Here is a 19889-nt window from a genome sequence, read left to right on the forward strand (position 1 = left end):
AATGGGTGTGGCATAACATGCATCTTAAAATAAATATTATGTACCTAAGGAGTACCTACATAATACTTGGATTGCAAGACCAATTTTGCCTTTGAGGCAGATTCAATGATTTTAAACAAGGAATGAAAAATAAAATGCATTCATCCAATTATCATAATTGCATCTTTTACATTTTATTTACACATACATTATTAAATAAACACTACAATTAGTTATTTATTCTAACTTTTATTCAACACTCCTTCATCTTGCAATTCTTTTCTAATTTTTTCCTGCACATTATCAGGCAGGCTCTTGAGTTCTCTGTTAATGTAATCATTTAAATCTCGTAGAGGTTTGTAGTACTGATGTACAATTTGTGATCCTGCGAACATAGATATCATAGCCGCTGATGAAAACGCTATGTACTGACCCCAAGTCACTCCAGCAGGCATTTTAGGCTGCGGCGTATTTTCTTATCTTTTCTTCAACAATATCGTGAGCTTGACGTCTCTTAAAACTGCTGTAGAAGTTTACTTCTCCAACCTTCCAATTGATCATAGAAAACTCCAATGCAGCTCCAAGTACAAAGAACATGGGAAGAAACCTATACATCCCAAAAGTCTTTTTCCCGGGCCATTTGTTAACTACTTTGTGAACCCAGCCTATTCTCATTGAATCTGATGTCTTTGTAGAGAACTACACAAATGTTTCTATATTATGTAAGCTTAAAAAACGACAACGAAAGCCAATAAAGCAAAATATAACCTAAAATTTAGTGAATGACATATGAAATGTCAAAAACACGGAGCAAATGTCAATATCACTCATTGCTATTTAACCCCAAGGATATTGTCCATCGTACTAATGATGAGTTGTTGAAAAATTACATTCCAATTAAATTCTTTAACTTACAATTTATCTAAATTAATCATTAATAAATTATTAACGTATAATTTAATTAACAATTTACAAGAAGACAATCATAATACTTAGTTAAACATAGACGAGAACATCGTGCACACTATGGTTAATGCGATTGTATTGTCTCCAACACTGACAAAGTGTCAACTATCGTTCTGTCAAAGTCAATCTAAACAAATTTTGAAATTTTGAAATAGTTTACCTAAATAGTAAGTTTTAATTTTGTTATAGTTGTGTATTTTTTTGGTTTATTGACACAAGTAGATGATATAATTAGTGATAATTATACAGTTTTCCTTTAAAGGTATGATATAATTATATTAACAGTTTCCTATATATTTTTTTTTTAATTTTAGATTCAAATCAACTGGACGTTCTCATGAACAAAAAAGGGATCGTTGATCAATTTTATAACAATGTTGTTCCCTTAAAACTTACTGAGACACAGCACCTTAAGCGTAATACAGAAAGATGGGGATTGTTGACTGAATATTCATTGGACTCGGTGAAGATCAACAACTATAAGGGAAGAGTGTTATCATGTGCCACAATAAGAATTACAGACAGATCAGGACAAGTGACATGTTTGGTAAAGGGACCTGACACCGGTCTCTTATTTGGATTGACTGCTACGGAGTGGAAAGATGTTGAAAGTATGTGTAGCTACGGAGACCAACTGTTTTATAGATATTTTAAAAATGGTGCCAGTAAAAGTTGCAGTTATGAACAAAAACTCTTTTATAACTTTTGTATGACTAATCAAAAGAATGATGTTCTTGTTGCCAAGTACCGGAGAGGGGTCAATACAAGAAATAAGTTTAAAAGTGATTCCTTTCTTGATATATTAGAATTAAGGAAATGTGATACTAGTTTGCTAGATCTCTATGTTAACCAACTTAAAAATAGTAGTAGCTTACCCAAATGATAATGTTCAAACATTGGTTTTAATGGTATATTTATTATGGAAATAGAACGAAAAATCACTTCCTTATTAGCTTCTACCAATATGAGCTTCTACCAATTTCCCAATGAATTAATTTCATAAAATCATGTTGTTATACTTCAAAATATAATGGATTTAATTTAATTTGAAATTGTTTATTTTTATGAAAAAATACACTTTATCTACTTTCAGACTACCGATTTTCAAATTCCAAAGCCTGGTAAAAGGCTTGCTCTTCACGGTCGAAAGGTCGCGCGAGACACAACCCTATAGGTTCTTAAAACTAATTACTGTGACTAATACTACTATGAACTACTGACGAAATTAATGTGGGCGTCATATTTAATGTAGGTTTATTTTTTCAACCGCCGCTGCTGAGAAACAAGTGTGATGTTACGTGATATTTTTTTGGCATGTGAGAATTTTACGGATGTCGTTTAACAGTATCTATACTAATATTATAAAGCTGAAGAGTTTGTTTGTTTGAACACGCTAATCTCTGGAACTACTGGTCCGATTTGAATAATTATTTTTGTGTTGGGTAGCGCATTTAACGAGAAAGGTTATAGGCTATAAAACATCACGCTACGATTAATAGGAACCGAGCAGAGCGAGTGAAACCGCGCGGAAGTAGCTAGTGTACGATAAAGGGATGGGTTACCCCGATTGGATTAGCTACTTCTGTCGGTAGTTGAACAATGTAACGCAGGTACTCATCATTTAATAGCACGTTGAATGTTTTTGAAGGTCTAGTACTTGTGTCTTCCGCTAGTAAATCATAAAATGGTAATTTATTATTCTTGTCCTCGGCAAAGGACGCGAAATAGTTAAATTACTTGTACCTTGATAATGAAAAAATCATCCAAACTACCGACGGCACGGTTGGTGCAGTAGCTGTGACGTGCGTCAATCGTGAATGTGTCACGGGTTCGATTTCTGCATGGAACAATTACTTGATCTAAAAACTGATGTTTTGGACCTGCCTGGGTGTGATTTAATCGTGCCCACAACACAGAATAATAACTAGAATAAGTAGTGATCTCAAGTACCTACCTAACGGGTGTTCGACTCGTCCTAAACTTCTTTGTTGTTATTTTTGATGATTTTCTACGAAAGCACCAGCCCTTAGTCTACAATCAATCTAACCAGCGTTTTTTTATTGAGGAGGGAAATCATCAAATGGCTTCTCTAGCAATGGGTTAGGCAAAAGGAAGTGTCAGACTTTTTTACTTATTAAAAACCACCCCGTTCCTACTCCTGCTTCGAACTGGAGCCACGGTAAAACCTGCAAGGTTGTCCGCAGATTGCGGTTACGGTTGCCTGGGGTCGTCTCACGATCCTCGACGCGCTCCATCTCCTTAGCTAGCATGATTGCTTCGTAGAAGGAGGAACTGGAGCTGTATACTCATTGGTTTTGTATACTCATTGGTTTGCACCAACTTCAGGACTAGCCAAAATTTCAAATTGTTTTTTAATAGAGTTGCCATAGATACTTTTGTATTTGGCATACCTACAATCGCAAAAACCACCTTGCTTGTAGTTAGACTAGGCAGTCATGTTTATTTTACCGTATTGTTAAGTCCAATATTCAAACATTTGTGTGCTTCAATGATTTATACCTAGTAGGTATCTATACCAGCCTATCTTTTGTAAAGCGTGGGCTGCATCCTACGTTAGAGGTACCTTAAAGTGACGGTGGGCGTTGACATTAAGTATAGGTACGGTTTTTGTCAACGGAAGGCAATGACGAATTGGCAATATTTAAATTTATTTTGTGGGCTGAGGCTGTACCGCGTCTCGCGCGACGAAGGCAGTGGCGGTGACTGGCAACTAGCAGTAGGCTTCTCGCCGGCGCGCAGCGAGAACGTGCGCGTGCGCTTTTGTCGAACGAGCCCGGGCTCCCGAGTGTAGCTGCACTATCGAAAAACGATATACACCAACTCATTGACATGGAAGTGGCAGATCAATGGCGGCGCGAGTGGGCTGGAACCGCCGAATATGGAAAGGTGAGGTCAAGCAACCCCCGAAAATAGTGTTTACAATCACTTGAGATTAATTTACAAACAATCTTATTTCGTCAATTTTATTATTCATTTATCTAATTTTAATAAATGAATAGATAATGTACATACTAAGCCGGTATTAACGTAACTACCAAACGCATGGTGCAAGCTTTCTAATTTGCATATTTATTAAAGCAGTATTGTCACACAAAAGATTGTTTGTTTCTATACAACAACAAAATAGCTACTGATACAATTTGAATGTAAGTAAATAAGTTAAGAGTGTGGCATTTAGATTAACAAGAGGTCATTGCCAAAAGGCTGAAGTGGTCATTTCCTTCTACGGTGTTAAAACTCAGGACGACGAGACGTTCGAGCAAGTTTATGGATATTTATTCACTTTTAAAGAATGAGACTTGTGTTTCATTGCATAAGGTTTAATGTTGAGAGGAAAATCTTCAACCAAACCTGTCTGAGCTAGTTCAGTAAGTTTTTTTGTTATGCTCCTTTAATTCGTGTGGAAGAGATAAAGTAAATGCAAGTCTTGCAAAACCATACATATGTACATATGTAACCGTTATGTCACTGTCGTTATTTATTCTGGCTGCTTTCCGTAACATGTTCAAATGAAAGTTTTTGACAAACATAGAATATTCATTCGTTTTGAATTAGAAAAAATCGCATTAAAGTTTAGACGGAACGGATGGATATTATAAACACGTTCTGCTCTTTGAATATCTCAAATTCTCAAGTAATCCATATAGTCCCTATTAAATGCTTGGATGGTTCTAAATAAGCACTATCCAAAGTCTGGATAAACTGTACATACTTAAATACTTGCTGATACTCATGCCTTTTACGCTAAACCGGTACTCCATTCCATAGCCATTGGATTGGATAAACTAAATTCGAGTTTGGTAAAGCTAGCTCTGCTATGTCAAAGTTGGATTGTTAAGTACCTACCTAAGTAGGCATCCTGATATTTCAAGTTTCTCTTATCGAATAGCGCAAATTGTTAAGTTGTGATACAAATAATATGGAAGAACGATGTAAAAAGAAAATTATTGCAGCTTGTAACGCAATCACAAATAGTATTACAAGTCAACAGGAAGGTGATGTGAACACAATAGTAATCTCGATCCCAACGCTTGATTGTCGAACAGTGAAAGTGAAGATATAGACGTGAGGAAGCTACTGATCGCTTTGCTTAACGCATTTCCTATAGATACCTACCATAAATTATCTCCAATCAGGAAACCATGTAAGACAACTTGGCTCTACGTGTTTGTGAACTTTAATAAAGCGTGTGAGTCATTGGATAGTGACGATTACAAATATGGAAATGAAATGATTATGCTCGAGTTCGATAAACAGAAGCAACACCATCCGAGTGTTTGACTTGATTATGACGCTCTCGCCTAACTAACTACATAATACCGTAAGGTAACGAAGCGTTGTTAGCTCAACATGGTTATTCGGGTTCGTGTGCAGACTGCCGGAAATCCTGTGCAAAGGCCGTGGCTCGCGAGGCTGTACCTGCACAGAGCCAACCGCACTACACTACCTATCTGTTGTGTGATTCCATTATTTGTACGTAAACTTATCATCATTTGCATGAATGTCACTAAATGATGAGCTTCGCTCGTCGCTACGTAAACTGTATGTTGTACGAAGGTCAGTTGCATATAATAAATGCAAAGCTTCATTTTAGCCGCCAGATTTAGTGACCAATTAGTTACCTACCTATTAAAAACAGATTTCTACTTTAATATTGAAAAAGACTTTAATCACACTTTTTCTTGATATCCTGTTATGTGCATTTCAATAAATAGCATATCTTCAATTCATATTTTTATGCAAAATTTTGTCTCAGACGAGGAAAATATGATAATATAATATTTAAATCTCTTTGCAATAGACAGTTTTAGGAAAATCCATGACGATTGAACAATTAGGTAGGCATTTGTGATCGATACGAGTTTATGACGCGTATCTGGCCTCTACCAACCTACTTATGTTTTTTTATTATAAATAAAGCACACCCATTAATTACACCGATATATGAATCACTGGATTCTAAGAGATTCTGGCGTATTTTCCTGCATTATTTCTCGTAAAATATCGATATTGCGTGTCTTCGTCCCTCACGCCCGCGCTAGAGTCGACGACCGCTGACGTCACGGACCCCTCCCCCTCCTCTTGCCAAATTAAGGCTTCGTCGTCCATTTGGGAAGATTCTCACAATTCAATATGTACATGCATTCATTACTAGTTCACGCGTTCTGATTAATACTAATAAGTCTGTTAAGTTAACTGATAACTTTGCTGAAACCACGTGTGGATGTTAATCGTCAGACTCGTCTCTATGTCAATAGATCGTGCAAAGCAGTTGTCATACAGTTATTATAGTCTCTTTACATAAGGAAGAGCTAGTAACATTGGTACTAAATAAATTATCACTTTTCAGGTTGTAAACCATAACGAACCGCCTCAACCTACTTCGATCCTATTACCTTCATGAATTAATTAAACTAGGCCGTGGCGGCGGCAACGGAACCGGTTGTATGTAATTGACAGGCACTGACTCTCTTTTGGTAACTTGTAATTACGGTTATTTTATTAATCAAAACCATGTACAAGTTTTGGCCATTATGCGATTTAAATAAATGGGTATCAGTTTCAGTGAGTATTTACTTATAATATCAGTTTATAGGAACTTATAGCATTATTATTATAAGTCGTAAGCGCTCAGTAGTGGGTCGTATGCGGCCTTCTGATTTTAGTTCGCGTTCGATTATACAGATGACGTCAGATTATCTTCTGAAATAAATCGCCTTGATCAAACTCATTCCTAGTAAAAGGCTGCGCAATTCCAAACTGACGCAGCCACCGGCTGATGCTTTACCTATCTGTTTCTTTAAATGGAAAGAAATATGGAAGCAAAAAAGCCATCAGATAAATTGCCTATACATAAAATAAACTGTTTAATATGTAAATTAGAATATGTTTTGCTTTTGTCTGTCTTAGTTGAGCTAATGATTACACATCACCATAAATAAATAAATAATGTAGGTAATGTTGCCATACTACTTTTATTCTTCTTAGAACCAGCCAGTCTCATTGACCTATCTGTTGGTAAAATTATATGGTATTGAGATTATGTTAAAACTGTTTGTTTGGTTTCAAATAAAACATTGATAATTTGTCTATAAATCTTATTTCTTGTTGCTTAAGGAATTAGTTTAAAAGTCAAGGTTAAGAACGAGGTAAAAGATAACGACTCTTTTTCCCAAAATAAATATTGTTGGGCTTTCAAAAACGAAGAGTCCTAGGTATACATTAAAGTATTGTAAGGTAAAGTACCTATATTTGTGGGTACACAATGCAAATATTTAAACGTGGCTGACACCCACTTAAGTATTCAAAAGTGAGTTGATCATTGAAAAGATCGCAATCACGGCAGGCCGCAATTTCATTTCGCCCCCGCAAGAAGGATCACGTCACTAGCAACAATAAATACATACTTGTGAAGGCCACAACAACTGTGCGTAACATATTATATTAACTTATATACAACTTTGTACCATAGCTACATAAGTAATTACCAAATAAAGTAATTAAAAAAACATAATATTTACGTTAATAGCTTAAACTTGCGCACTCGAGCTTGTCTTCAAAGCTAATAAGAAGGAAAATATTTTATGTGAGTACAAACGAGACCCGGAACGACAATGGCGTTGTGGTACCTTTACATTTACTGCGACACTCATTTATTTGTAGGCGGCCACCGCTGGACCATGCCATACAAATATTTATCGAACAAAGATCGAACCTTCGTCTCGGAAAGTTTTGACCCAAACTTCTTTGTTTCGCACGAAGGAGGCTAATATTTGAGTAACACAGCTAGCAAATAATTACAGCCTACTTTACTCTGTCTACATATTGTACTAATATAGTAGGCAGGCAGCTAGGCAGTGGTAGGTAGGTCCACAGGACACGAAAGTAGTGTAACAACATTCGTCACGACGACTAAGCAAGAAGTTCTCGGGCACGCACACATTGCATTTTGACAATGATGTACAGATACACTGCCTACAGCCAAACAAACGAAGTCTACAAAATACTGTGGCCACTTCTTGCCGGACAGTTATAATAACAGTTGAGGTCATCACATGCTCGGTCATGAATATTTCATACACTACTTTCAAAGTTCAATTGCCAAGCAGTATTAACGAGATTTTTTCAACGAGTTGAGTTATTAAATATTTGAAGTGTAGGTATTTCATTTTGTAGAACACTCACAAGCATTGTAGGTACCGTAGGAACTCTTAGATTAGTCATCAAAAGGAATTGGCGGGTACTGTGATTACTGTCAGGTGTGCATCTCTACTGTCTAGTACATTAACGTGTAAAATTACAAAACCATAAAATTTTGTAAGGTACAGGAAAATAAGTTAAGATCAGGATTTTAAGAATCGATTAAATCAGATGCGGTAACCCCTTATAGATTTGTAGATAAATACTACAGGATAACGATAGTAACTAACGATTTCCTCGTGTTTATAAACGTAAAGCGATAAAATTTTACATATTTGCTTAATTATTGGTTTGTAATAATTGCAGGTGACAGAAGGTGGCGTTACGCGGCGCATTGCGCGTGCGATGGAGGTGTTGCACGCCAGCGGGCCGGGCGCGCGCGTGCGCGTCATGCGTGCTGCCTATCACTCGTCGGCCGCTCCAGGCGCACCCGCTGCCTCTTTCATGTTACATTCGTCACGAAGAGTAAGTTCCACATAAATATTCTTACCTAATTACACCATTATCCAATGACTAAGTCAAATGTGCCTTTAGTTAATCGCTTTCGAAGGATTACTAATTTCAATAGTGGTATTTAAGTCAAGGTTAACAGATAATGATATTTGCACACTATCGTTTGACCATAAAACCAACGCCTCGTATTGATAAAGTGAAGCCCTAATTACATATTTTGCAAAACGATGTCACCATGACATGTCATATTTTTATCATAAGGACTACCCTAGTAGCTACATTAATTAATAAAAAACTTGCCCTTTTCCAGGTAATATCCTCCGGTTATAATTTACTGGAGTCCCCGACGTCACCCATGAAACCTTTGGAAATATCTTCCACGCCGTTTGAATCATCACCTGAACCACACACTGAAGCAGAAAATTACAAAGTGACTGAACCAGACGACTTCGAAATATCGGAACCTTCCAAATGGCGAGGTTCTACCAGAGGAAGTTCCATTCGCATGCCAAGTGAAGAGTCCTCGTCCACGGACAATGCTAGTATTATCGACCTTGACTCTAGACTTGGAAGGAATCTCCACAGAAAGTACTCCTATGACTCAGAAAATAGTGAATTACAATTTAGTAGTAGAAATACCAGCCGGAACTCGCCACTACTGGACACTCCTGTAACTTTAAGTACTCTTAAATACAAATCCCTTTTGAATAGCAGTAACGACTGGAACTCGAGAAGGAAAAGTTATAGCTTCGAAGATTCCCCACTCAAGGAGACCATTACTCACAGTAACGATATACTAGCGATGGAATCCTCCACGGATAGCGGCATTTGCAAATCAACAGAAATTGTCAACGATCAAATAGATGACAACTCACATTCAAGGTACTCATATAGAGATGATAGAAGGACGCCCTCTAATGAAGAATCTTTTAAAGATTGGCTATCTAAAAATCGACCGACTTCCCACTACAGAGGAACCAAATTCAAGACTTATCGAGAACACGACATAGTTGTGGAAGACCCTTCAGAAAATAACATAACTGTACAATCATCTGGAAAAGTATGCATTAACTTGCCAATTACTTTAGAAGCAGATAGCGAAGAGTATCCTAAAAAACATCAGCTCAATGAAGAAGGTGACAGAAAAGTTAAGAAAGTGGAGTTTTGCAAAACAGAGGTACATTTTGCAGCAGAATCTGGAAAAGTGAATATAATCGCTACAGATGAGAAACCTCCTCCTTCAAATGATTTTAGAAAACGAAGAAGCGCGTTTGTGCCTATGCAGGATATGAAGGAGAAGCCGATGATAACATTGTTCGGAGACAAAAACGATTTCCCCTCAATCAATGGTGTTGGCGCTCCTTTAAATATTAGTGGTAGTGAGTTTGGTGAATCCGATGAGAATACAGCAGCTACAAAAAGTATTCTCAAAAATAAAATTCCGAAACCCAAACCATATCTTTTAGGAGAGAACATGGAATTTGGGATGGCTGATGATCTTGTAAATAATGATGCTTCAAATGATTCTGTGCTGTCAGCAGTTTCTTTAGTAAATAAGCAATTGAAATCTGATAATTATTACAAACCTGAAGTGAAACCTATGTTTCCACGAGAAACTGATGATTCTATACTAAAGCCCACTCCTTTACGGACAACAAAAGCAGGTAACTTTATGCATAATAAAATGTATCTAACACTGCTTTAGTAATAATAGTAATTTCTCTTGCTAATAATATCAAATAAATAATATACGCTTTGTACATATGCTCAAATATATTTTAATATGTTTTAGGTCCCACAAAAGAAGACAGTTTAAAACGTGAGAAGCCATTGGTTACAAATATTAAAATCAGCAAAGCAACAGAAAACTCTATAGAGGACGTTAAATCTAAATTCAATAGTCTACATGTGACACCGTCTCAAAGAAAGCCTAAAACAAGACAGCTGCGGGACAGCGAACTAACGTATTTTGGTGTTGATAACAGCACCAAAACTAACTCGTATAAAAACAAAACACAGCCGAAAAGCTCTCCAGGACGCAACGACGACGTCCTTGAGAACATATTTCAATCTGTCAAACTAATACAACAAGTCGCAAATAGCGTGTGTAGCGAGCCCGATTCTGATGAAACGCCTGAGTACCAGAATATTCCGTTAAACATGAACTATGCTCCTGTACCAACACCAAGAATGCGAACAAATTATGAAGATAAACCCAAAGAAGAAATACACGAAATCCAAGTTTTTCAACCTGTTATTGAAAAAGACAGCCAAGTCATAAAAGATGTGACTACGCGACGAACTAGATACCGTAGACAGGACGAAGTAACGACCACAAGGAGTATTTCTGCACCGCCGAAGTCTTTAAGACGTGATGCAGTTGAAAAGTCGGATCAAAGAGAACATCAATCACCACGGTGCGTATTGAAAATATTGTATGAAATTACAATAGTTTAATAAGTATAATAAGGCCTTAAAATTATATTTCTTTTAATAACAAATATTTCTGTAATTTTCAGTACTTCGAGTCGCTCCATAAAAGAAAAGAAAAACAACGTAGAAAAGTTAGATTCCACGAACGAACACAATTCAACGGACGAAAACCCGATATATGTTAATTTGAATGTTAACATAGAAAAAAGAAATTCTCTGGACAATCGAGATATCCAAAAACTGAAAACAAATTCACTTAACACACGTCAGAGAAAAACGCATAAAGCAGACACAAGTAAGAATAAAATCGAAAGTGTAGCAGACGTGACTTCAGATCTCAGTAAGAGTAGAATCAAAGAACGCCGGTCAGATTCCGGAACTGATAGCAGTCTTAGAACCAAAGACTCTGGTAATAAAGATAGTTATTCACGTTCCACCTATAAAGACAGTCTCTCGCGGAGAGCTGAGAAGAGTGATAGAATACGTCAAGCTGGAGATAACAGAGGAAAACTGCACGAGGAACAGAACACATCTGAACGTGTCCGTAAATCTCGGGAAGATAAACGTTCAAAAGAGCAAAAATCTACTATGGAACATAAAGAACACAGAAGCAAATCATTGCAAAGACCTTCTTCGAAAGTGTCTGAAGAAACATCCCGAGACAAATCTCGGGATGCCTCTGATGCAAAGAAATCAGACCATCGAAAAAGCAGTCTCGACCGTAATCACCACGTAGATAGTAGTCGTAAGAGAAACTCTTCTAGAGACAAATCTACAAAAGAATCCATAAAGCCGTCACAAAAAGATGATACAAGTTACACAGTACTTATTCCTTCTATATCATCGAAGAATAATGCAAAAGACTATTCAACGAAGACGAACAGCAAGTCACGTGACTCGCGCAGAGAATACGTTATAAATTACGATGACAAAAACGGGACAGTTTCGTCTATATGTAAAATAACACCAAGTCTGGGTACACCAAAACGAAAGAAAACAACAAAAGAGATATTTAGAGATAGTCAAAATGATAAACAGTTTAAAAATAAAAGTGTACACAAGATTGCCCCGCGTAAGTAAGTTGTGTGCATGCTCTAAAATTCTAACAAACATGAAATAATTACATCTTTAAACAATGGACATCTTTCAGTGCAGCTAGAGGATCATCAAGAGGATCGAAACGGACTGAGTTATGCAGATAGGAAGTGGAAGACGAAAGTACATGTACAAAGGTCTTGCCAAGTATTGTAGTAGTACTTTTACTAGTCGTAAGAACATAGGAACTAATAAAAATAATCTGAATCCTATTTGCGCTATGTAATTGTGTTCTGAGGTAGTATAAGATAATGATGATCTCACATGTAATGGTTATTTAAAACTAAATGTACTTCCCTTCGATCTAACACGTGAAATAACAATTTACAGTTAATAATAAAACATACTTTAACGAATTAATTTGTATTTATTTTAAAAAACGAATGGTTTTTAAAACAACTCATTTAAGTTATACTTATAATGTAACAAGAGGATCTCTATCTACTTGACTAACAAACACTTGTACCTCATTGTTCAACAAATTCTGAAGATTTGTAGAAAAACCCTTTAAGAAGCCTCTCTCGGAATCAGAGTGGTTGGTTAGAATAACACTAATTCCTTTCTGTGCAGCATCTAATACGTCATGGTGGAGCATTTCTCCTGCAAAGATTAATTTAATTGGTTATTGAGGGAATAAGTTTTTTAATCAGTACTGGGGGTGTTTTAAAGGTTTCTAAATTTATTTACCTGTTAAGTATAAACCAGCTTGAACTCCTTTCAGAACTGAACTGCCGGAGCCGGCACATAACGCTACAGTTTGTATTTCACTCGACATATCTTTTCCTTTGCCCAGAGCGAAGCGCACATGTGATAATCCAGTCAATTGCTTTACTTTTGAAACCGCGTCCATCAAAGAAATATTCGATTTAAGTTGCAGCAACCTAGAACAATTTGTAAAACACATTTGCAATCAGTTGTTGCAAAACATCTCATCATATATGCGACCAAGACTAGGTCAACTGCTTGATAGATAAATAGATCGTTGTTGTTGTGACGCAAATAAAGCGGAACCATTCTATTGCAAGTTACGTAGGTTTATTGTAGTTTTATTAGATTTTTTTTTACATTTAACTGATTAATTTCCTTAGTATCATGAGAAATACCATAGCAATGCATGCTAATACAGATAAATGTGTAATAAATAGTAATTGTATAGCTTTATTGCGAGTTTTTCAATTAAAAACTATTAAAACTGCTAATGAACATAAAGTTTAGTGTTGTGTCTGTTGTAGGCGGTAGTCATCGTATCAGGGATGGATTTGGGTAAAGCTTAAAAAGCAGATTATCTCATCATGATTTCAATTTCAATTACAGAAAATAAGAATTGTCTACTCATATCAGACATTTCAAATTAGACATTTTTATGGTTTGGAATTTTCTCCCTCTCTCTATTGTAAGCTTTGTAACTTACCTATCATTATATATTTGCATAAACTAAATACGTCCCTGTATTGTGCAGTATTTGCGTAATTTACATTGTTTTAATGTTTTATTATTGATGTGTGTGGGCGAACTCATGTTTATAGAATTGGTACCATGAACTTTAGTGCATATAAATAACTAGACAATGTACTAACATACATTAATAAATATGGATAATTTTGACTTACCTTCCTGCTCCAACTTGAGGGTCAGTTCCTGGGATTAATGGCTTAGATTGCTCAACTTGAAATGCACTGGCCAACCAGTCATTTACTCCGCCATTGACACTGTCCCAACTAGTATGTGGAGAGTACAAACTTATCCTTTTCTCCAAGAGAAATGAGACAATGCGTTCTTTCCAAGCACTGAAAGAAATAAATTAATACTTTTTATTGATATGGATGTAAGTGCAACTGCTAAGAATGCGTGGAAGTTCTGGGATACTCAATAACATAGAGAAAAGATTGATTACAGATACTTTTACAAAAATTACATTAGTCGTTATTTGTAGGCCAGTTTCAAGTTTAAAAGACATAAATAATTTATTACATTGGAAGTACATACCTCTGGACCACTGACTTCATAGGAGCAAAGATAGGAGGATGGTAAGAAATTATCATTTCACATCCATGACTATTGGCCTCCAAAGCTACATCTTCTGTGAGGTCATTTGTGAGCAAAACCTTTGATATGTTCCTGAAACATTAGTTTTATAGTCATTTATTAAAATAGTCAAACATTATAAATAGACATCGGATTATATGCACTATCAAAATGCTAAAATATGCATGCAAATATGCACTAAAAAAGGGCGAAATATGCACAAAATATGCACAATAAAAAACCATTTATAGTAAGTAATTTCTAATCATTAATTAGAATTTACGTTTATTTATATTTTAATTTTTATACATTATACATTGACATATAAATCTGTGACATTATAATCAAAAGAGACAGCAGACAACCTATAATAGGTAATGTTTATTTATTATAATTTTTGTGACAATAAACAATAATATACTGATGTATTGGCAACTGATTAAAACTTTTTCCAGATTTTCTATAGCAAACTTGTGACGTTTGTCACTTAATATCAATTTATAGGCAGAAAATGACCTTTCGACGTCAACTGACGTTACCGGACAGAACTTGAAATTTGGCGCCATTCCTGCAGAGACCTCTTCAGGAAGAGTTTGTCCGCTGCCGTTGATAAATGCATCGATTTTTCTTATTCCATCAAGATCAGGGTTTTTATACAATACTGCATTTAATTTGCCACGAACCTTTTGCGATATTACAGACGGTAGGGCGTTACTCTGTTCAATCATTTTTTCTAATATTTCCAAGGACTTGCACAGAGGAAGGTTTTTAGTTTCTAATTTTTCGATTGCGTCGGGTATATCGCTGAAATGTGTTGCAATAAGAGCAATATTTTTTTTTATTGAAGGATCCTCAAATGCCAACACAACACGTATTACTATTGAAATAAGCACTCTTTATGAAAATGTACCAAAATATGCAATAATGCTATAAAAATAGAAATATATGCATTTGCATATGCAAATATGCAAATGCATATAATCCGATGTCTAATTATAAAGATTTATTGCAATTAAATAAATGACAACAAATTACCTGGGAGTGTATGGCTGCACTAATAGACCAGTGTTGTCCCAACTTTCAGACAGTTGCTTTGGAGCAAAGGTTTCAAGAACAGCAGTCACTTTCTGCAGTGGGATACCAACATTCTCTCCGGTAGACATTTTTGTGGCCGTTGTATAGAACCTTTTCAGATTTTTCTGCGAGAAGATGTGTTTTCCTACTGTTAAAATCATCAGATGTGAACTGAAATCCATGCATTTAAATATAATACTAACCCAATACATATTAATTAAAGCACCAAAGAAAACAATTACATAAAATAAAATATTCATTTATTATGAAATCCCAACACTTTCAGCCTACATAACTAAACAATAATGTATATCAATAAACTTTGATGCTAAACTTGATCAATATTTTATAACAATGATGATTCTTATTAATAACAATATTGATTTATTCTGAAAAATTCCAAATTTTTATTTCTCCGTCATCACTACAAGAGAGCAGTTCTTTGTTGCCCGTTGGATTCCATTTGACACTGTTCACATCTTGGGAATGTGCATTCAGTTTGGTGCAAATAAGTTCAAATGTTGGTGCATTAGGATCAGAGTCTTCAGTTTCTTTGAATATTCTAATGATGTCGTCACCAGAAGCTGTTGCTAGTAGTCCAGTGTGGTGGCACCAAGCTACATCATAAATACATCTGGTATGGTATCCTGATAATGTGCAGACACATTTCCATACAGACTCTCTGTCAGTTACTATAACTCCCTCCTGGTTGTTAGGTTTATATTCCTTCCAAATTTTCACTGTTCTGTCATCACTGCAAGTGGCAAGTCTCTCTCCAGTCTTGTCAAAGGACAAGCTCCATACTGTAGACTCATGTGACTGCAAAGTGGCTATACAGCTCCAGTCATTGTCAGCTGGGTCCTCTTTGTACAACTTTACTGTGTTATCATATGATGCTGAGGCCAAGATGTCTAGGGAAGGATGCCAAGCTACCTATAAAAAGAATAATTTATGAATAATGTGCTATTTATTGATAAATTAAGAACTGAATATGGGTATCTCTACAAACTTTCTTGACATCTTGGTTGTGTACATTGAGTACAGATTCACATTCATATTCATCATCTCCAGCCACTTCCCACACCCAGACTGATTTGTCTCTGCCGCATGTTGCTAACAGTTGGCCGGAGGGAGACCATGCTACACTCTTTACTTCATTCTCATGTCCTTCCAGTGTAGCATTGCATTCAAACTGACCTATGGACACAGTGCATTGTGATTTATACTGATAACAATAACATTTCGTTATGTAAATAAAAAGTTACACACCACTTTTCTTATCCCAAATGGCTGTTGTTGCATCAAAGCTAGCTGAAGCCAAGTAGTTGCCACATGGAGACCATGCCACCTCTCTGATGGTCCGCTGATGACCATCCACAAGAACAGTTTTTATTGTCCACTCTTGACCTTCTTTACTCCATAATTTGATCGTTTTATCTTCTCCACAAGATGCAAATATTTTCCCTTGGGGATGCCAAGACACATTCCAGACAATGCCTTTGTGGCCAGTTAATGTTTGTAGTAATTCCAAATTGGGCATTTCTTTAAATAAAAATATATATCTTATCACTACAAACCTTTATGATGTGATCACTCTAGTCAATGAGTTATTAACTAACAATTAAGTTTCAATTGATAGTTTGAAATCGTATCAAAAATTTAAACAACAAATTGTTTGTTTGAGCTATTTAACTGATAAGGTATGTATTACTTAGCAGTTCAAGTGGTTAAACCATGTCAAAAAGATAAGTTTTTGGCAATTCATTATTTTTATTCGAAGTATTGAAAGTTAAGAAAAGGCACTGATAGACATAAATTAACTTACCTGAAATAGAATAATAGATTAAAATAGCAATACCTTTATAGGGTTTTCGTTCTTTTATAAATTATAATCTTATTCGAATACTGCCACTACCACAAACCGAAATATTGAATTAATTTTATGATTTTTATTTTATGTCAATCACATGTGTTTGACTTTGACAGATTTTGACATCATATTTCATAGACAAGGAATACAGTTCAAATCATAAAAATGTTCAATGGTTTCATTTAACCTATTGACTTATTCAAAAAATTAAACGAAAATAGATATCTAGTTAGATAACTACATAATCAAAATAATGTAAACTTTCTTGCTCTTTTATTTGAACATTTTACGGTAAAAATCGAAATTCCATAAACAAATAGTAAGCTTGAAATGGTGAACATCTCTAAAGATATTGTCTATTGATGGTCATTATAGTGTCAAACAAATAATTTTTAGGTTACTGAAATTCACAAAACAATGTTACTGTGTTTATAATAGTTTTTGGTTTTATAATTGCCTTTTTATGCTTTAATTTAGATAGGAGTTTGAAATAATACCGAATTTTAAATATAAGCCATGGATAACAGTAACAGAATCGTCCCACCTCATCTCAATGCTGAAATATACAGAACCGACACCACCGGCACGACCACCCTTTCATATTTAGACTACATTAAAATTCATTCTGGTATGTATTTTAGTTCTTAGTACAGTCGACTTTCTATAATTTGAATCTCTTGGTACTCGAACTAAATCAATACATTTATGTCAAGCTCTCGATAGTTCGAAGTTGCATAGAAAAAGGGGATATAAAGATCTCAGAGTTTGCGAACCTAAGCACCTAAATTCTGAGGCTAGTTAAATTTCGGACCATTCGGTAATTCCAGATATTTTAAGTGTCCCTCGAATTTGGAATTAACGAGTGTCGACTGTAGTAATATATGCTTGTAAAAAGATAATGCAAATATCACAACTTACTGTTTTGTAAATTCATATTTCAGACGGAAGTGTTCTGGTGGGATCATCAGAACTCACTGGTCGGTATTGGAACGGCGGCGTGAGTGTGTACAAGAGTATAGCCGAAGCTCAAAGCATCAAAACTGAAGATAAGAGGAGTATTTCTTTATGCAGCGGAACTGCCGATGGTTGCTTTATCGGAAGCTCTAATAAGGTATGATAAAATTAAAGAATAGTATTTAATCCGATAACTGTAATTTTTTTTGTAACAAAATATTCTAAAATATTTCCATAAATAATGGATTGTGCACTATCTAAATCAAATCTAACATAATGTCAACGTTTTTTTTTAAAAGCCAAAAAAAAAAGAAAAATAAAATGTTTAACTGCTTCATTTTTCTTCTGCAGTTGTTGATATGTGAAGACAGTGGTGCAGTAAGTGTGTGGGTCAAGAATGGTGACCAGCAGAGTGCTTGGAGTCAGTGGAGAGAAGACCTCTCTGTGGCAGAACATGACAATGCAGTGTTGGCTGTAGACTGCCTTGAGCCTGAACGCCTTTATGCCACTGCTGGTGCTGATGGAAATGTTAAGGTTTGTTCTGTGAAATATCACTAGATGTTAAGATGAAAATTTTATTATGATTTTGTGTACTTAAGTTTAATCATATATGCTGATTTGGAACATATTGAGAGATGCTGTTCAGTAGTAGACATCTCTTTTAGAATTTTCATCCATTTTGGTTGAATTTACCATTGAAGCATGGTGTTTTTATACTATATTAAAGATTATATAAATTATTGCAGGTGTGGGACATCAATGACATGATATGTATAAGGAATTACAGTGCAGCGCACAGTATGATTGTAAATGCAATTGCAGTGAAACCAAAGTCTGCCCACAGTTTTGCAACTGGTTCCATGGATCAGTATGTCACATTGTGGGATGAAAATACTGATAAAGCAGTGCTGGGTAAGAAATCTTGATTTTATTATATTTATTTTTTTATTTTATTTATTGGTTCACAAAAATCGTACCTAGTTCAAATATTAGGTTTCATGTTAAAGGTACATACATACTTTAGTGGTATAATTACTTAAAGGTAAACACCACATGCCTAAAATGTTGTAAAAAATAAAGATACAAGAGAAAACTAATTAATATTAATGTGTTATTGTTATCATAAAAAAAGAGTTAAGCAATGTATTGTTTGTTCCAGATATTATGAAAAATGATTGCTCTATTTACTGCTTGGCTTGGTTGGATGAGAATCGTTTAGCTGTAGGAGATGAAGCTGGTGTATTACATTTGATAGATATCAGGAATACAGAAAATAAATTGAAAATAGCAGAGTTCCCTGCAGCAGTGCACAAATTGGTTGTGCATCCAGAGTAAGACTTCTTTAAAAATAAAATATAGAATAATGAAGGGATGGCTATTTAGAGCAGAGTTAACTAATATTTTGCTCTTTTTACAGTTCGGACAAAGTGGCAGTATGTTGTGACAATAAAATTGTCACAGTTTGCAAAGTGGAAGAGAATTGTGAACCCAAAGTAATATACCATGACAGACATATGCACAGCAACTACGTCAGAGGAGCAGCTTGGGACATTGAGGATAAGAACACTCTACATACTGTTGGGTGGAACGGTGAATTGAAATCACATTCTATTTCATTGGACTGAAAGTAATTTCTATAATAAAACTAATGGTATATGAGAAACACCTATTATACTACCAGTAGCAACTTATTTCTTTAACACTCCTGATCAAGAAAAAGGCAGTTAAGATGTACCTAACATTTAAATTAAGACCTGTAATACCTACCTTAACGTGCAAATAAATATTTTGAGTTTGAGTTTGAGTTTGATCATGTTTA

The 19889-nt window shown here is 35.4% G+C and overlaps 5 protein-coding genes and 1 long non-coding RNA gene across 13 annotated transcripts; 3 read left to right on the top strand and 3 right to left on the bottom strand.

Annotated features, from left to right (window-relative positions):
• Window positions 1-143: 143 nt before the first annotated feature.
• LOC118267172 (uncharacterized) lies at window positions 144-434 on the bottom strand. The gene has a single exon (XM_035580989.2). It carries the CDS (start codon window positions 432-434, stop codon window positions 222-224), a length of 213 nt encoding a protein of 70 aa, XP_035436882.1. The 3' UTR covers window positions 144-221.
• Window positions 430-772, bottom strand: LOC118267171 (small integral membrane protein 4). Its single transcript, XM_035580988.2, has one exon. It carries the CDS (start codon window positions 652-654, stop codon window positions 436-438), a length of 219 nt encoding a protein of 72 aa, XP_035436881.2. The 5' UTR covers window positions 655-772; the 3' UTR covers window positions 430-435.
• A 207-nt stretch (window positions 773-979) lies between these two features.
• On the top strand, window positions 980-1990 carry LOC118267173 (uncharacterized). The gene is made up of 2 exons (XR_004782926.2): window positions 980-1112; window positions 1260-1990. It is a non-coding gene; the product is annotated as an uncharacterized LOC118267173 (long non-coding RNA).
• Window positions 1991-3607: 1617 nt separating this feature from the next.
• On the top strand, window positions 3608-12503 carry LOC118266744 (uncharacterized). The gene is made up of 6 exons (XM_035580265.2): window positions 3608-3852; window positions 8473-8631; window positions 8930-10283; window positions 10412-11036; window positions 11139-12124; window positions 12203-12503. Exons 1-6 carry the CDS (start codon window positions 3796-3798, stop codon window positions 12301-12303), a joined length of 3282 nt encoding a protein of 1093 aa, XP_035436158.2. The 5' UTR covers window positions 3608-3795; the 3' UTR covers window positions 12304-12503.
• Window positions 12495-17252, bottom strand: LOC118266746 (probable cytosolic iron-sulfur protein assembly protein Ciao1). 8 transcript variants are annotated; one of them, XM_050703177.1, is made up of 6 exons: window positions 17105-17251; window positions 15208-15417; window positions 14134-14265; window positions 13758-13934; window positions 12835-13028; window positions 12495-12747 (listed from the first exon to the last, which is right to left on the bottom strand). In XM_050703177.1, exons 2-6 carry the CDS (start codon window positions 15405-15407, stop codon window positions 12563-12565), a joined length of 888 nt encoding a protein of 295 aa, XP_050559134.1. In that variant the 5' UTR covers window positions 15408-15417; window positions 17105-17251; the 3' UTR covers window positions 12495-12562. The 8 variants fall into 8 exon arrangements, with proteins under 8 accessions (XP_050559134.1, XP_050559137.1, XP_050559133.1 ...); XM_050703180.1 differs by having other exon boundaries at window positions 15208-15371; window positions 17105-17249; XM_050703176.1 differs by having other exon boundaries at window positions 17072-17240.
• A 227-nt stretch (window positions 17253-17479) lies between these two features.
• On the top strand, window positions 17480-19868 carry LOC118266892 (methylosome protein 50-like). Its single transcript, XM_035580505.2, has 6 exons — window positions 17480-17744; window positions 18058-18227; window positions 18422-18604; window positions 18817-18982; window positions 19230-19401; window positions 19488-19868. The coding sequence occupies exons 1-6, from the start codon at window positions 17633-17635 to the stop codon at window positions 19693-19695; spliced, it is 1011 nt and encodes a 336-aa protein (XP_035436398.2). The 5' UTR covers window positions 17480-17632; the 3' UTR covers window positions 19696-19868.
• Window positions 19869-19889: the final 21 nt, after the last annotated feature.

The sequence above is a fragment of the Spodoptera frugiperda genome, chromosome 23 (genome assembly GCF_023101765.2).
Source record: "Spodoptera frugiperda isolate SF20-4 chromosome 23, AGI-APGP_CSIRO_Sfru_2.0, whole genome shotgun sequence".
Taxonomy (NCBI): Eukaryota; Metazoa; Arthropoda; class Insecta; order Lepidoptera; family Noctuidae; genus Spodoptera; species Spodoptera frugiperda.

What these genes read in the sequence shown, in the direction of transcription:
- LOC118267171 (XM_035580988.2), bottom strand. Translation starts at nt 654, where the DNA reads ATGAGAATAGGCTGGGTTCACAAAGTAGTTAACAAATGGCCCGGGAAA.
- LOC118266746 (XM_050703175.1), bottom strand. Translation starts at nt 16,786, where the DNA reads ATGCCCAATTTGGAATTACTACAAACATTAACTGGCCACAAAGGCATT. An exon ending in CATTTGGGATAAGAAAAGTG is followed by an intron (nt 16,444 to 16,515) that starts GTGTGTAACTTT and finishes CTGTGTCCATAG; the next exon opens with GTCAGTTTGAATGCAATGCT. An exon ending in ACAACCAAGATGTCAAGAAA is followed by an intron (nt 16,180 to 16,255) that starts GTTTGTAGAGAT and finishes TTCTTTTTATAG; the next exon opens with GTAGCTTGGCATCCTTCCCT.
- LOC118267172 (XM_035580989.2), bottom strand. Translation starts at nt 434, where the DNA reads ATGCCTGCTGGAGTGACTTGGGGTCAGTACATAGCGTTTTCATCAGCG.
- LOC118266744 (XM_035580265.2), top strand. Translation starts at nt 3,796, where the DNA reads ATGGAAGTGGCAGATCAATGGCGGCGCGAGTGGGCTGGAACCGCCGAA. An exon ending in GAACCGCCGAATATGGAAAG is followed by an intron (nt 3,853 to 8,472) that starts GTGAGGTCAAGC and finishes TAATAATTGCAG; the next exon opens with GTGACAGAAGGTGGCGTTAC. An exon ending in TTTACGGACAACAAAAGCAG is followed by an intron (nt 10,284 to 10,411) that starts GTAACTTTATGC and finishes AATATGTTTTAG; the next exon opens with GTCCCACAAAAGAAGACAGT.
- LOC118266892 (XM_035580505.2), top strand. Translation starts at nt 17,633, where the DNA reads ATGGATAACAGTAACAGAATCGTCCCACCTCATCTCAATGCTGAAATA. An exon ending in TTATCGGAAGCTCTAATAAG is followed by an intron (nt 18,228 to 18,421) that starts GTATGATAAAAT and finishes TTTCTTCTGCAG; the next exon opens with TTGTTGATATGTGAAGACAG. An exon ending in AAATTGGTTGTGCATCCAGA is followed by an intron (nt 19,402 to 19,487) that starts GTAAGACTTCTT and finishes CTCTTTTTACAG; the next exon opens with TTCGGACAAAGTGGCAGTAT.